Here is a 17,013-nt window from a genome sequence, read left to right as displayed (position 1 = left end):
TGCATGACATAAGGTTACTTCCCATTACAAATTTCGCATGCATTTTCTGTTATAATTACGTCCAGTTGCTGTCACTATGACGCAGAACGGTATAGTAATGTGTAAACACTTAGAAAGGCCATGGAGAAAAGCTAGCTTCGCTAATGTTAGCAGTTTGTTTTTCTATTCTGTCTCACTAAGCAACGTTACATTAGAAAATAGCTGTAACACCGTCCAAACAAATCAAGGTTTGGTAAAAGTATCTAATTCATGACAATGTGGACGAACCCTGCCTTGATATCTAGCAGCTACAAAATAGATGATTCAAATGAATACTAAACACATTTCCATTTGTCTGATTTTCAAGGTGCCAGTCATCCAGAAGAGCTGACGGTAGTCAAGATAGTAGTCAAGTGGACCCACGATTATGATATTTGAGATGGAGAAATTGTGCTTTTATAGCAAACCTGTATAATACATGTTCCATAATTTTTTATGTTTGCTGTCTGCAATCTTCTGTACACCAATAAAGTTGATATGACTTCATCCATGTCTCTTGGCCACTATTCTCCATTGTAACATTAGATTTGCCTAAAGCTGAGTGTGTCTAGCTACAGTAGCCTACCAGTATTTGTCTTTCTGTGTATACAGTATATAGCCTACTTTATATAATAGACAGTGTATGTGATGTTTCTCAGTACATTGATTTCCCAACTTCGTTTATCAGAAAAAATACTTTATTTGCAAAACTAAAATATGGGCTACACCAGAATGACGTGACCAGTTCCATCAGCTATGCGGTTCTTCAAGATCTGCTATCGTCCAACAGCCGACCTTCCTCTCTGCGACCCTGCCTCCTCTTTGTCCCACTGGTGCTAGCCTGGGCTTCAGGCATACACCTTGGTTTGCCTGCCTATAAAAAACAGCAGTGATTCAAGCGTTTGAAATTAGTTTGAACAACTCTAACAATGAGAAAATACTAGCGTTGCACTATGAATACATTTTGGCCATGTCTTGGTATTAGCAGACGAACAAAAACACAGGCTAAGCTACTCACTGTTGACAGACAGCTGTGGTTAGCTAGCGATGTCCCCAACTGAAATCATCCTAATTTAGCTATGTCAAACTAGTTTTAGACAACGTTTTGCCTAACCGTACTTAGCAATAGGGCAGGCTATGCAAAAGGTTAGGTTACAAACCTAACCTTTTCAAAATCCATGTAACCGTTACATGGATTTTGATCGGTTAGCAGATGATACAAATAAGTCTTACCAAGCGGACTATTGTCAATATACTAAAGGTTTATGACTATCATGTGAAATTTGTCATTACTCAAGCCAAATACATAGCCGAGATGCATTCGTGCTTGTTTTATGTACTTACGTCTGCAGTAGGTAGGCTATGCACAAAATAGTTGTTTATATCTCCGTTGCTTGGTAGGGAGGGAGGCGGGGGAACCAGGAAGTGCTCTGCGCTGGTGGGTGGGATCAAGATTGTTTGGGTAAACAAGTTTTGTTTTGGTTTGAAATGGCGACATCTAGTGGACAAAAGAATCACACATAGTGCCTTTAAGAGCCTCTGCCTGTCATTTATCCTGCACTGAATGAAACCTAATGAGACCCAACACTAAGCTTGTAATCATTAGGAAAAATAAGGCACAGTCACATTTTAGAGGGAACACCGTGCTTACAGTGTCTTCTGTTTGCTAATCTTGACACTGGCCCACACACTGTTATCTTCAGCCTATGTTGACAATATTAGCCCAACAAATGATGTTTTCCATCCTCGCAGGAGAGATAAGCTCAGATCCATTCATGTATGCATGACCCATCTTCCCTGCGTGTCGGGTCGGCTGCTGATCTAGGTCAGCTCCGGGCCGGCCGTCTCTGTGGCCTCGCTCCTGGCCCCCGCCCCGGCTAATCCCACTTACCCACCCAGAGAGACATATGATCCCATCAAAAGTCGTGAAACGAACGCAAACTCTGAAACGCAGATTAATGTGTGAACACATATGTATCAGTCATGTGTAGGGCTGGGCAATATGGACCAAATATCATATCTCTGTATTTTTAGGCTGAATGGCGATACACAATAATATATATCGGCTAAATGTTCAATTGTAAGTCAAAGCCACATGTGAGATGTCACAAATAATTGTATTAAAACAAGACTGTGATCGAAATAAAATGCAAAGACAGGGTTTCCTTCCCTGACTTTAACTCATTGAGTGCCAATGACGACTAAAGTCGTCAATTCAAATAGTAACGTAGAGTGCCAATGACGACTAAAGTCGTCAATTGCGTTTTTTGACGGTGGGACGTGGATCAAAGCCTGATGCATCTCCTGTAAAAATATGGGGGATGTTGAAGGTGTATAAGCTATTTTACGGACCCATTAGGTGGCGACAGTGCTCTCCAGATTAGAGAAAGGTGAGGAAAAACAGCAGAAGAAGCCGTGATGAAACGGAAACCAATGCATGCTGGAGCCAGAGCCTTATAGATTGCTCTGGCTGGAGCTAACGTTAGCTGCGAACAGCAGCCAATCCGCCCCCACAACTGAGCCCCTCTGTCTCTGCTGCGATAGTTTCTCCACACGATTAGCCGCCAGAAAAGGAGCACCCGACACCGAAAAGCCAAACCATTCTCAGCGGGGACTGCTGAGAATGGTTTGGCTTTTCGGTGTCGCGCTGGGAGCCAGGGCACAAAAACGGCGGAGCGCTCCGAAAATAGACGCTGGTGCGTGTTAGGCTGTGTGTTAGTGTGGGGATGAGTTTCTCCCAGCTCCGGCATGCAGGCTGTGTGTTAGTGTGGGGGTGAGTTTCTCCCAGCTCCAGCATGCAGGCTGTGTGTTAGTGTGGGGATGAGTTCCAGCATGCAGAGATTCGTCGCCTGACGCAGGTAGCAGAGATTCGAGCAGAGCCACCAGAGACACTCCCACGGAGGAGGAGTTTGCAGTTGAGGGGGGTGGGGCACGCAGGCCACGACACAACTACACCACGTCACTACATCAGAAAATATTAGCTTCAGAGTCAGTGATGTGCTTGAAATGCTTCATTTCACAAAAGGCTCATTATCTCAGGTTCTAGTTTGAAACATCTGTTTCTGGTGAAACCAACCTCTGTAATACTGCTGATAACTAAAGAACGGAAAATTATATCAATAAACTTTTTTTTGCTGATGATACAAGAGAGTCTCATCGTTCTTTGGCCGTGTTCGGTGTTTACATAGTAATATCACACAATATTCTGTGGGTCTTGAGTTATCACTGAAAACGCTCTGAAAGGGCTGGCACTGGGAGCATCCGTTTTCCAGAAGTGGCTGGCACTCAATGAGTTAATACAAAATACAGACACAATGAGATTGTTGATAAATAATCATCAGTAATTACCAATCGGGAGCACAGCGGGAGAAAGGGTTAAAAATTGGGAGACTCCCGTGTATATCGGGAGTGTTGGCAGGTATGGGTATGAGACATTGTTGTACAGTTAGGTGGAACAAAATCTAACTTTGAAGCTACTTGAGGAGAAATGTAATGGTAAAGTCAGGGTTAGTTAGGGTGCAAGGGGTTGTGACAGAAAAAAACTAAACTAGAACGACTGCACCGCGGATATTTGCCTCCGCCAACAAGTGAGCAGTTGACATCCATGTCTGTCCAGAATTTGACATTTGAGCTAAATGTGAAGAAATTCCATCAAGGTGTTACTGAGATATCGAATTAATGACCTTGAAAATGGCATTTGTGAGGTCACAGTGACCTTAACCTTTGACCACCAAAATGTAATCAGTTCATGCTTGAGTCCTGAGTCCCAGCATTCCTGAGATATCACGTTAACAAGCATGAAACAAGCGGCCGTGAGTTCACAGTGACCTTGAACTTTGACCTTTGACCACCAAAATCTAATCAGTTCATCCTTGTGTCCAAGTGGACGTTTGAGGCAAATTTGACGAATTTCCATCAAAGGCGTTCCTGAGATATCGTTTTAACAAGCTTGAAAATGGCATTTGTGAGGTCACAGTGACCTTGAATTTTGACCTTTGACCACCAAAATCAAATCAGTTCATTCTTGAGTCCAAGTCAACGTTTGAGGCAAATTTGATGAAATTCCGCAAAGGCGTTCCTCAGATATCACGTTAACGAACATCGGACGGACGTACGGACGGACATAGGGACAGACAACCCGAAATCCATAATGCCTCCAGCCTGGCTATCGCCGGCGGAGGCATAATAAAAATAAAATAAAATTAGAAAATCCATACAATAAGGAACCTGGTCATAATTTCTGGAAAGAGATATTGCTGTTGAGTTTTTAATATGTATTTTTGTGTGCTTTGAGCACCACAAGCCGAGTGCCATGCAGACAGTTCCATTGTATTAGGGAGAAGGCAGAAATCTCTCCGGCCGATATTGCCAAAACTCGGCAACTCACACCAAACAATCTAGCACCAAGCGATCTAGCACTACAGGTAAGAGGGAAATGGCATTTTTGACTTTGAGGTGAACTGTGCCTTTAAGGGGAGAGAACTTGGCTAACAGTGAAACAGTGACAGGTACAGTAGCCTACCTGCAGGTCGCGGACCCCTCTGTCGCTGAAGGTCAGCACGTAGATGACGGCCTGCCCCCCCACGTACAGCGTGTTGGTGCCCTCCTGGTGGTACATGCTTATGTAGTTCTCTGGTTTCACGAAGCGGAACCGGGGAGGCTCTGTGGGTCACAACAAGGTGGGTTAGAGGGGTGACGTGGCAAAGAGAGGTGTGTGGTGATCAGTCCAGAATTAGGGGCAGGTGTGCTTAGTAGGGCTGTCACTTTTCATTCGAAATTCGAATGCAACTTCGAATGTGGGGGAGGGGTTCGTGTTCGATATGTAAATTGACTGTTCGATTTTTTTTAATATTTTTTTTATTATTATTATTATTTATTTATTTATTTTATTATTTTTTATGAACCAAAATTAACCAACTGCTGCTTGCTGGTAATGTTAATCCCATGTCAGAAAAAGTCTCCAGATTTGTCGCGTTAGTCTCTTCTGAGAAAGATTGTCTCCAGGGTCTGAAAATGAAAAGTTGTCTCGAGTTGGATGCAGCCAAGTTTGTGAGGCAGTGTTGTGACTGTGAGCGTCCAAGCTAACACGTCGGGCTGATGCCCGGTGGCCTGGACTGAATTTTTATTTTTATTTATTTTTATTTATTTATTTATTTTATTAACCAAAAAACTTCGAATATATTCGAACGAATTTCGGGCAATTAAAGTTTGTTCGAACTTTATTTTGGGAAAAAGTGACAGCCCTCTTAGGTGAGAGAAAATGGCTGGAGGTGAGGGAGTGATGGGTTATGGAAATTGGAGTCCGAGAGTCACTTTTGTACACGCCCCCCCCCCCCCCCCCCCCCCCACACACACAGCAAATTTCCAAAGTGTGCCCCCCCCACCCCCTTTTAGCCAATTGGCATGAACACAAACACACCTTTAAACACACACACACACACACACTTGACCTTCATGTCAAATTTCAACCTCCTAGGGCGAAAACTGTGCCCGCTAAACAGTGGGGACATTTTTGTGGACCAAGCAACCGACCAACCAACTGACAGAGCGACTTTTAGAGCTGTGGGCGCTGTTAAAAAGTGGGTTGGCCCTCTCTTAGGTGGCAAGCTGCCATTGTATTTATCTTCGCTGTTTCAGTGCTACAGAATATCATACAAGGGATAAAAGAAATCAACAGCAAAAGCAATACAAAAAAGGAATAAGAATATAAAAGAAAAACAAGAGGAGAGGCATAAAATGGAGGTACAAAACAATAGTAAAAGGTCACTGCATAAAAGCAACTCTGTAAATTGAGTTTTTAAGAAGTTTATTCAAAAGATGATCTAGATTTTGCAGCCTAAGCTCCTTAGGCATGTCGCTCCGAAAGTCGAGGACCCGATCACCTCCGGTTTTTAATCTACTGTTAATCTGCAGCCGGTAGGAGATGAGGTTTCTGCTTTCATTTAGCAAAGCATTGGATCTAAAATTACTGCCGTTGTGGTGTTAAATGACATGGAGAATCTAAACAGAAAGCCGGCTTGGGTGTTGGAGTCGGAGTAGAGTGCGTTTGGTGGGAGCGAGAATATCACTGGAATAGTGGGCGAATCTCATCACAGAGGTTTGGATGAATTAGTCTCAGTCAGAACTCCTCCAGAGTCAACCATCCAATCAAACTGACAGTCAATACACTACAGTTACAAATACACTGCCACTGCACCTACACCTAGTATTAGATTTGAATTACTGTTCCCAATTAGCAATTTTACATTGATTATAGCCATTTAAAAGATGTCTACAGTAGTAAAATGATATCTAGGCTAAAATGAGCTAGGCTACATGGGGTTAAAAGGAGCATGTGACCAGCCCCAATTAATCATCATATGGAGTGCTGACAACTCACAACTGTGATCCTTATGGGGCTGGATACCAGGCTAGTTAAAAGAGAAAGTTTGCAAACATAGGCTATAAAGTTTTCAGACTATTATTCTGGGGTAAATGGCAAAAATAAAGCATCATCTTGTATTTTTCTGGTGCATATTTTTGACATTTACAAATGTTAAAAAAAAAGTGATACTAAATAATATGATAATATAGTGATTGCTGATTTGAAATGAATTTCTTCACCTAATCCCAAAGAAAAGACATCACATGTCTGACAGCAAAAATGCATGGAGCACGGCCAACCACCAATCCAGGTTTCTAGCCAATACCATTACATTTCTATGTAACAGCGACCTCTCCATTGGTGGGAACTCGTTAAATCTTGTGGGTATGTTACGATCACCCTTTCCCCCCGTGTAGATATGATAATATTCACTTATTGGTTATGGCTGGTTTGTCTTTGAGGGAGTGTGGTATGCAATAGTTGTGCATAGTTGTCTTTAAAATGACCGCCGCACTTGCGTGCGTTCTCTCTCAGTAAGCTCCACAAAGAAGATCTTAGCGAAGAAGACCGCTTGTTGTCAGCCAATGTCAGGTTATAGTCGTGCGCATTGCTTCACATATTATTTTTTTGCCCCACTTTTGGGACCCCCTAAGCGCAAGAGGTTATCATGGAAGCCTCCTGCACACAACCAGAGAGGAGCTGGCTCTGGGTTCGTGACAAACCAGAGGTTTCCAGGCCAGAGCAGATGGCTAGCCTGTGAGTACCTTGCACTTTCATTGACAAATCAGCCTCTTTCTTTGTTCTTTTTCATTATGTTGTGAGTCACTACCAGTCTGCCCCTAGACAACGATATAAATATAAGATTGGACTGGGGCCGACGCGTAACAGTAGTGTAGTGTTCCACAAGGGACTCAGGACCAAAACAGGGGGCCCTATCTTCGCAAAAGCGGTAATTTAGCATTTGCGCTCGTTTAACGCCGCGCGCAATGCAAATTGGGGGTGTGCACAAGCGCATGACTGTTATAATTGTACTGGACATAGGCGTGCCACATGCCAAACCAGGCGTTTCTGTGCAAAAATGTGGGGATAGATGGCATTATCCTTATTAGCCAACTTCTCTGTGCAAATTATGTCATAATGATGTCATTTGGCCCAGGAAGTTCTGCGAATGAAGGTAGAGAGAGCAAACATGATAGTGATAGTAGGCTCTTTCATACACAGATCGCGGAAAAATTGCCGTTTAGGAGTCCCGTAAAGCCAGCCGCCTCGCCACAGAAATTGCTTTCACACGAGCCAAGCAGCACGGCCACATTACCGTGTTGCTGTGTACTTTCAGGTGAAATCCCCTGCTCCCGCATTGAAAGGCGAGCGGAGGGATTTCCTGCTCCTCCTAGCCCAAATTAATATTTTCATAGGTTAGTGTAGCCTAGGCTACTGTATGATGAACAAATTCAATTCAACAACAGACTTTCCTCCTTCTCCTAGTCCGCTGAGGAGATCTGTATCGGCATTTTCATTGGCTGTTTGCCGATATCATAATTTAATAAAAAAATGCGCTAATTTGCGGCTGCTGCACCTGGAAGAATCCTCTCCTACAGTAGTTCTGTGTCTGGAGCAATGTCCCGCCCACAGCGCTATCTGATTGGTTACACATCAAGCAATAGCCTATCAGAGAGCTCAGAGATGAAATCTTGACACCTCACCTCAGTGCTCTCTGTTCAGCGCAGCCTGCACTAGACAGGGGGACAGTGCGAGGCTGCCTGAAGCGAGAGCAGCGGACTTGACTAGTTGGCTGTTGTGACTGTCACACTGTGTTAAGGTAAAGCAGCAGATATTGCCATGCCAAAGTTGTAATAAAGTTAATATACATAATAATTACCTACGCTGACATTGCAAAAACACCACGATCTTATGAGCGATTCGTATGAAGCGCTGCCTCGCACAGTGCAAAGTGTGGTGTGTGGAGATAGGTCTGTCTATCAGTCTACTTTTTTTACTTTCACTCGTGCACTTTATTGATACATGAGGTGATTTCCCCTGTAATTTTTTTATGAATGAGCTGACCATTCGCACCTTTTCCGGCTCGCTGCGACGACCTTTCAAATGGAGGCGGGTTGTCCGCCAATACGGCGCTGTGACTACCTTTGGTGCCGGGACAAAAGGCGTACAAGAATTACCCACCAACGCGCGTTCATGCCTTTCACATCGGAGCCGCAAATCCTAATTTCCGGGCATTTTTCGGCTTTCAAGGCCGGTGTGAAAGACCCTAGTGATAGTAATACTGGCAGTGACAGTAATAGTGACAACATGGCAAAACTGCTCCGAATGACATCATTATGACATAATTTGGACCAGGAAGTTGTGTGAATGAACGGGGAGCTCTCGGTGATGATGTTGTAGTCTGGCTGTCAGTGTTTCACTGTTTAACACATTGACTGCCAGCCGTTTTTTTTTTACTGTAGGTAGCTTCTGCCAGGCCTTTTTTTGAGGATTCTGGCTCATTTTACAAGAGCCGAGCATAATTTTCTGGTTGGACTTTGTGAACACAAAGTTCAGAAAAGTACTAATAGAATGTGTGCTTTCTCTGTCTAAAAGAGTTAGTTTGTAGAGTTAGTAGTTATGTGGATATTAGCCGTTGAGTACAGCATGGTTTCAGCGTCTGGAAATTTATTCAGAGATAAATGGCTTTTTGTGAAATTCGATAGAAAAGTCACTTTAACCATTCATTTTTGGCATCAGTAAGACCGTCAGACATTCTAAACAATAGTTTTGAACAGTAATTTCCTCCATAACAACAGGAAACACCCCTCTCATTCAAACTCCTCCCTCCGTGTGTCTTCTCCTCCTTCCTCCTGGCTCTACAGCGTAGGGCTGTGAATCTTCACTGGCCTCCCGATTCGATTCGATTACGATTCATCTGTCAACGATTCGATTCGATTCGATTAAACGATGCATCACGATGCATCGCGATGCATCTTAAATCGATGCATCACTTTTTCCGCAATACATGATTTATTTTTTCTCACTTTCTTTTTTCTCACTGTGTGGCTACTTTTAAAATAAAAGTGCATTTGGAATTGCATTGTATTATGATCCATAATTAAAATAAACAACTGCATGTACTTACATTCTATTTTATTTGATTATTAAAAAAAAAAAAAAAAAAAAAAAAAAAAAAAATTTAATAATCGATTTTTGATATTTGTTAATCGATGCAGAATCGTGCACGTCCGCATCGCGATGCATCGTATAATCGATTATTTTTGACACCCCTACTACAGCGGGCGTGTCAGAAGCGCGTTGCTGCTGCCTGCCTGCCTGCCTGCGTGCCTGCCTGCCTGCTTGCCTGCGTGCGGACGCTCCTTGTGCGAGTCAAGATGGGCCGGGGAATGCGTGGGCGATGGGCAGATGTTGATTCTGGCCTTTCTGAGGTGTTTCAAAGTGTGTTTCACCTATAATCTATTTTGCAAATCGCTCTCCGCTCTCTGTGTGCTGCTGCCTGCGCGGCCGCTCTCGGGCAAGACAAGTCTGGAATGGATTACTGTAAAATCGCCTCGCCATTTCCTTGAATGGCTTGCTCCCGCGGCAGTTTTTTCTTTGATTTCGCTCGTCTGGGGGAGCACTGTCAACACTTAGTGGGTCGGTAAAATAGATTATACACATTCAATACCTCCAATAATTGTATAGGAGACGTAAAAGGGATTGATCAACGCCCCACCGTCAAAAAAAAAAAAACGATTTTTTTGACGACTCAACTCGTCGTTGGCAGTGAACAGCTGGATTGTGTTTGACGACTCAACTCGTTCTTGGCAATTAACGTGTTAACAGTGATTGAGAGGAAATATTTATTAAATATTTTTCGCCAGCGCAGGCCCCTAGCTATCGGTTGTCCAGTCGATCTGCGAGCCGATCTGCCTGCTGCACGCCAAGGCATCTTAAAATATTATGCACAAGCTTGTGCAACATGATCTCCAAAGTTCCCAGTCATGCTTGTAATTCGTTCTGGTTGTGAGATGTATACCCCTTCTAAAAATGTGCTTTAGACTTAGGGTGTTAATTCATATAGTCAAATTTTTATTTTTATTTTGGCCAAAATTGAAATATTCCAATTTGTGGCAGAAATGTGGTAAAAATAAATCATTACTATCTACCACTTATTTAGCTTCATTTGGTTGCTTCCTTGTCAACCACAATGCATCTTGGGACATTATGCAGATTTAGTGTCAGCCCTGGGTTGGAGAGGGGAGAGGAACATGTCAGCTGAGTTGGGCTGTGTGTGTGTGTGTGTGTGTGTGTGTGTGTGTGTGTGTGTGTGTGTGTGTGTGTGTGTGTGTGTGTGTGTGTGTGTGTGTGTGTGTGTGTGTGTGTGTGTGTGTGTGTGTGTGTGTGTGTGTGTGTGTGTGTGGTGTTTGTGTGTGTGTGTGTGCATCTGCCAACAGGTTCAACAATGCTTTTCTGCACTGGCATATAGGTTATAGCCTTGTTTATATATGTTTTGATTGAGAAGAGGCAAATACTCTAAGTTTAAGCTATTTGTTTTTGTTTGATTACATTGTATGGCTGTCAGCCTGTCACTAATTCACTGTTTAAAACTGAAGTGGCCGGGGTTTTTTTTAAACTGAGAAGCAGTTAAGAAATAAATAAGCGTTTATAAAGTTATTTGACTTTTGTTTGATTACATTTATTTCACTGAATATCAATGATTATAACACAAATTCAATTCGTCATACTTTTTGAACGGGTTACTGTAAATTGGCCAATAATATCACTTTTAGACAGGTATTAATACCATGTCTTTTTGCTTTATAAAGCAAGGTAAGACTGCAGTATCTTGGGCGTGGGAAAAAAAAGTGACTTGACTTGGGACTTGACTTGCCTTAACTAAGAACTCGACTTGACTTGACTTGACAAAACCTGTGACTTGACTTGACTTGACTTGACTTGCCCCAAACAAAATGACTTTGGACTTGCTTGAGACTTGGACCAAATGACTTGGGACTTACTTGAGACTTGGACCGAAGTGACTTGGTCCCATGTCTGCCATGTAATATTATTACTAGTGGACCCATGGGAGTTATGCTGTGTTCAGGTGTTCCTTGGATATATCATATTTACAGTATTTACGAGTTGCGAGCACATGAACGGCCTTCAAATGTCATATTTACGAGTGGGATACCCGAGATACCCGAGTTTCCAAGTTGTGACGTTGCGTGTCACAGTGACCTTGACCTTTGACCACCAAAATGTAATCAGTGCATCCTTGAGTCCAAGTGGATGTTTGACGCAAATTAGATGAAATTCCGCCAAGGCGTTCCTGAGATATCACGTTAACGAGCATGAAACGAGCGGTCGTGCTCAGGGCCGTAGCCAGGGGGGGGGGGGAGTGTGGATGATTCCAATGGCCCTTGTCTGACAGGGGCCCGCAATTTTTTTTCTTTTACAGTGCACCTGAACGCAACATACAAGATACCCGCTGAATAAGTGTCCAAATGTTCATGTCATTCTGGCCAATACTCCACTTCTGTTATAACATTTCAGTCTGGAATATGGAATATCTTTCAATAATCTTTATGACTAAAAGGCTAAAAGTAATCTCATGTGTAAGAAATTACTGTTCTACATTGAAGTAAAAAATTTAAATAATTAACTTGTTGGTTTTGGATTTATTTAGCTTCAAGAGTGCATTTTTGTTCATGTGACCCTCAACACAGGCTTTGAGAATCCCGGGCCACTTACTGATACTTATGCTTAAATTAACACACTCATATTCTGGTTTATTTCAAGAAAGACATTTTGGCTAGTGGAAATTCTAATTGGCTGGTAACTTCTAGCAGCCATATTGGCAGGTGGCCATAAAAGGAAATGTCAAGCACTGCAGGGAGATTGTCACATTCATTGATACATATTTGAGGTTTGTTTATTAATTGGGAAAAGGACCACTGGAACAAACGCCGCAAACATGATCCGGCTACTTTTTCAATCTGACTGGCTACTCAAAAGTCTGGGGAACTCTCTGATTTAAAATGAGATATTCCTCTAAATTGGGCTTTTTCCGCCGCCGCCCTTCGGACGCCGGCATCCGTGGGCCCAATGTGATATCCTTTCATGGGGCCCGAAATCCGTGGCTACGGCCCTGGTCGTGCTGTCACAGTAACCTTGAATTTTGACCACAAAAATCTAATCAGTTCATCCTTGAGTCCAAGTGGACGTATGAGGCAAATTTGAAGAAATTCTGCCAAGGCATTCTTGAGATATCGCGTTAACAAGCTTGAAAATGGCATTCGGGAGGTCACAGTGACCTTAACCTTTGTCCTTTGACCACCAAAATCTAATTTGTTCATCCTTGAGTCCAAGTGGACGTTTGAGCGAAATTGGAAGAAATTATGTCAAGGCATTCCTGAGATATCGCATTAACGAGCTTGAAAATGGCGTTCGAGAAGTCACAGTGACCTTGACCTTTGATCACCAAAATCTAATCAGTTCATCATTGCCTCCAAGTTGACGTTTGAGCCAAATTGGAAGAAATTCCGTCAAGCCGTTCCTGAGATATCACGTTAACGAACTTGGGAATGGCGTTCGTGAGGTCAGTGACCTTGAACTTTGACCTTTCACCACCAAAATCTAATCAGTTCATCCTTGCGTCCAACTCGACGTTTGAGGCAAATTTGATGAAACTCCGTCAACGTGTTTCTCAGTTATCGCATTAACGAACATCGGACGGACGGAAAACCCAAATCCATAATGCCTCCGGCCTGGCTATCGACGGTGGAGGCATAACAATGACGGAAAGTATGGAGTCCGTGCCACCAACTGACTGTAAAAAGTTATATATTTTGTTATTCTGTTCACAGTAGCTATCATTTATTTTAGTAGTTGCACATTATGGCCTATGTAGCTACCATAATTACCCACTACTTGCTTTTGCGTAGTAAGAAAACACCAGCCACGAAAAAACAAGAGTCCATGTTTGTTGCTCTTTCCGACCAAGAGCACTTGAATGGTGTCCTGTTGTAATTACGATTCTACAACAGGTAAGGAAGGAGCTTCCAAGGAACACATGAAGGCAGCATTAGACCCCCCTGGGAGTTAGAGCCCCCATGGTCTGGAATACAAGCCTCCGGGACACACCCAAATTCATCACTGATGATCACTCGAGCACTCAATGATGATCTTACCAGTGATGTCACTTGATCACTCAATGATAGTCATCAGTGAGTGATGTCATCAGTGATGATGTCACAAGATGATGTCATCATTGCTCAAGTGACATGACATCATCATTAGGTAATTAGGGCAATCAGTAATCATTAGGTAATTAGAGCAACAATTACCCTAATTACCGAATAAAAAAATCTGGCTTTGTTACGTCACCCGCAGGGAGGCTCTTTACACTTCCTGAAAGATTCAGCCCGATCGCACGTAAAATAACACAATTAACACAATTCTGCTCACTCACACACACACACACACACACACACACACACACACACACAACCCGTGGGAGTTGATGCGCTGATGACATCACTGCATCACGGATGACATCACTGATGACATCATTGCTCGAGTGATATCACATCATTAGGTAATTAGGGCAATTACCTAATTAAAACATCTGGTTCTATCAGGTCACCCGCAGGGGTGCTCTTTACAATTCCTGAAAGTTTCAGCCCGATCGCATGTAGAACAGCATAGCTGTGGCCAAACAAAATTCTGCTCACAGATGGACACTTCTCATTCTCATGGTAGATATTATGGTGGGAACAGATTTTGTAATGGTACAAAGCTGGTTGAAAATCTGCAAAGTGGCCCTTAATACAATGTTGACATCATACTGACTGACAGCTTCTACAAGAACTAGAAATCTTGCCCGCAGCTCGGCTGCTGCGTGACCTCGCCTGCTCTAATTGCATGCACAGCGCACAATTGCTCAACTTTGCATCACTGATGACATAGTCTCGCTGGCCAGCCTCCTCTCCTCTCCCTTCCGTCCGTGGAGTCTGGCACCACGGAAACAGGCAACAGGGATAAACCCTCCCCTGCTCTACAGCTGCTCTCCCATTGGAGCGACTGTTTCGGTGGCAGCCGGATGTCCGCTCCCGGCTTATTACAAACTCTGTCATTCTCGTGGGCTCGCCTGTCCTGCAGCTCACCGAGCTGGCCCTGCAGCTCGCATTCGCAGCTCAGCCGCTGCGCGGCCTTGCCCGCAGCTCGGCTGATGTGTGGCCTTGCCTGCCCTATTGGTGCGCTCCCTCTCCCTCAGTCTCTCTCGTGAGCCTCCGACTGATGACATCACTGATGACATAAGCATTTATGATATCACTGATGACATCATCACGGTGAATTTATGACATCACTGATGATGTCATCAGTGACATCATCACTGATGATGTCATCAGTGACATCATCACTGAATATAGCCTTGTGTGTGTGAGTGAATTTATGACATCACTGATGATGTCATCAGTGGGACAGACAGAGCCCTAGCTCCCTTATACTGATGATGATGATGATGATGATGATATATACAGTACAGTTGTTTGTTAGCTTATTGTATGTTGACCACACCCTTGAACAAGACATTTAACTGCTTCTTCCCTAACATGAAACAAATGATACAATTGAAGAAAATCATACTGTGAAACTATTTTTGGCAGCAGTTTCCAGCTCGTACATGAAAAAAGGCTTCTGGATTGAGAAGGGAAAAGGAAAGTCAAAGCTTTGTTTGCTCTTTCAAGCTTGATGCAGCAGAAGTAAGCCGGCTGCTATTTTCATGTAGCCTTTTTTACTGCAAAGTGCTATTTGTTTTGTAGGTGGACCTCAAGCAGCCGCAGTAAGAATTTGGCAAGAAATTCAGAGGTTGAACGGAGCGTTTGGTATCGATGTGTTCGCCGGGGCCGCGGCCTGAGAGAGAAGGTCAAGTTGAAACTACGGACAAACTTTGGAAATGTTTCTGATATTTTTGGGATTTAACTGTCAAAAATGCTCCCCTCTTTCTCTCCCTCTCTCCTTCTGTGTCTCTGTTTTTCTCTTTCTTGCTCTCCCTTTATTTCTTTCACCTGTCTTTCGTAGTCTCTCTGTCTTTCTCCCGCTTCCTCTCTCCCTCTTTGTCTTTCTCCCGCTTCCTCTCTCCCTTTCTGTCTTTCTCCCGCTTCCTCTCTCCCTCTGTGTCTTTCTCCCACTTCCTCTCTCCCTCTGTGTCTTTCTCCCGCTTCCTCTCTCCCTCTCTCTCTGTCTTTCTCCCACTTCCTCTCTCCCTCTGTGTCTTTCTCCCGCTCCATCTCTCCCTCTCTGTCTTTCTCCCACTTCCTCTCTCCCTCTGTGTCTTTCTCCCGCTCCCTCTCTCCCTCTCTGTCTTTCTCCCGCTTCCTCTCTCCCTCTCTGTCTTTCTCCCGCTCCCTCTCTCTGTCTTTCTCCCGCTCCCTCTCTGTCTTTCTCCCGCTCCCTCTCTCCCTCTCTGTCTTTCTCCCGCTCCCTCTCTCCCTCTCTGTCTTTCTCCCGCTTCCTCTCTCCCTCTCTGTCTTTCTCCCGCTCCCTCTCTCTGTCTTTCTCCCGCTCCCTCTCTGTCTTTCTCCCGCTCCCTCTCTCTGTCTTTCTCCCGCTCCCTCTCTGTCTTTCTCCCGCTCCCTCTCTCCCTCTCTGTCTTTCTCCCGCTCCCTCTCTCCCTCTCTGTCTTTCTCCCGCTCCCTCTCTCTGTCTTTCTCCCGCTCCCTCTCTGTCTTTCTCCCGCTCCCTCTCTCCCTCTCTGTCTTTCTCCCGCTCCCTCTCTCCCTCTCTGTCTTTCTCCCGCTCCCTCTCTGTCTTTCTCCCGCTTCCTCTCTCCCTCTCTGTCTTTCTCCCGCTTCCTCTCTCCCTCTGTCTTTCTCCCGCTCCCTCTCTCCCTCTCTGTCTTTCTCCCGCTTCCTCTCTCCCTCTCTGTCTTTCTCCCGCTTCCTCTCTCACTCTGTCTTTGTCGCTTCAAATGTTTTTCAATTCAAGGAGCTTTATTGGCATGACGTAGCTTAGCCTACATGCCAAAGCATACATATGCTCTCCCTCACTATCTCTCTCAAATTCAAATAGGCTTTATTGGCATGACAGGAAGAAGAAAAAGCAATTTGTGCAGCATTTCAAATCAGCTAATATTGGAGCATTACAGTAACTGACAATTAATAATGAATAAACACTTATTTAACAATCATGTCAACAACAGAATCATCAAAAGCAGCCCACGGCGAGGGGTCCCCAGCAAACTGATGAATTGTTAAAGTTCACCATTATTTCATGTACAAGAACTTAAAACAATTAGATAATGTATAATAATTACTGTTTTGGTCATAGTTTCCCTGCTATCACTCCTCATACAATACAGATAGTCATGGAATTCTGGACAAATATTCAGATTTGATCTGAGACAAAGCATTTTATCAAATGGGGGCCCGTGGCCCCAATGTGGACCAAGTTAGGCGTCTTGATATGAAAAAGAACCAGAACCAGAACCACCAAACAGAACCATTCCCTAAGCCCTAAACTAACCCTAAACCTCTCAATGAAGCAAGGGCTGACGGGGTGCACACTTTGGAATGGATGGTTTGCCTCATTGGGATCATCTGAGGCCTATACCACGAAGCAAGATTAGTAGCTTAGCGAAGTAA

General features: G+C 43.8%; 1 protein-coding gene across 1 annotated transcript in view; it reads right to left on the bottom strand.

The window, feature by feature from the left end:
• LOC310778643 (semaphorin-7A) overlaps positions 1-17,013 on the bottom strand; it is a gene marked incomplete at both ends in the record, with an annotated part of 99,310 nt that overhangs the window by 74,458 nt on the left and 7,839 nt on the right. The window contains one exon of the mRNA XM_083639129.1: positions 4,541-4,680. Within this exon, the coding sequence (XP_083495255.1) occupies positions 4,541-4,680 (140 nt within the window). The remainder of the gene's footprint in view (positions 1-4,540; positions 4,681-17,013) is intronic.

Source organism: Poromitra crassiceps, assembly GCF_964638095.1.
Source record: "Poromitra crassiceps genome assembly, chromosome: 1".
In the NCBI taxonomy this organism is placed as follows: Eukaryota; Metazoa; Chordata; class Actinopteri; order Beryciformes; family Melamphaidae; genus Poromitra; species Poromitra crassiceps.
The sequence above is the reverse complement of the archived record's forward strand: the minus strand, read 5'-3'. Positions and strand labels throughout refer to the sequence as shown.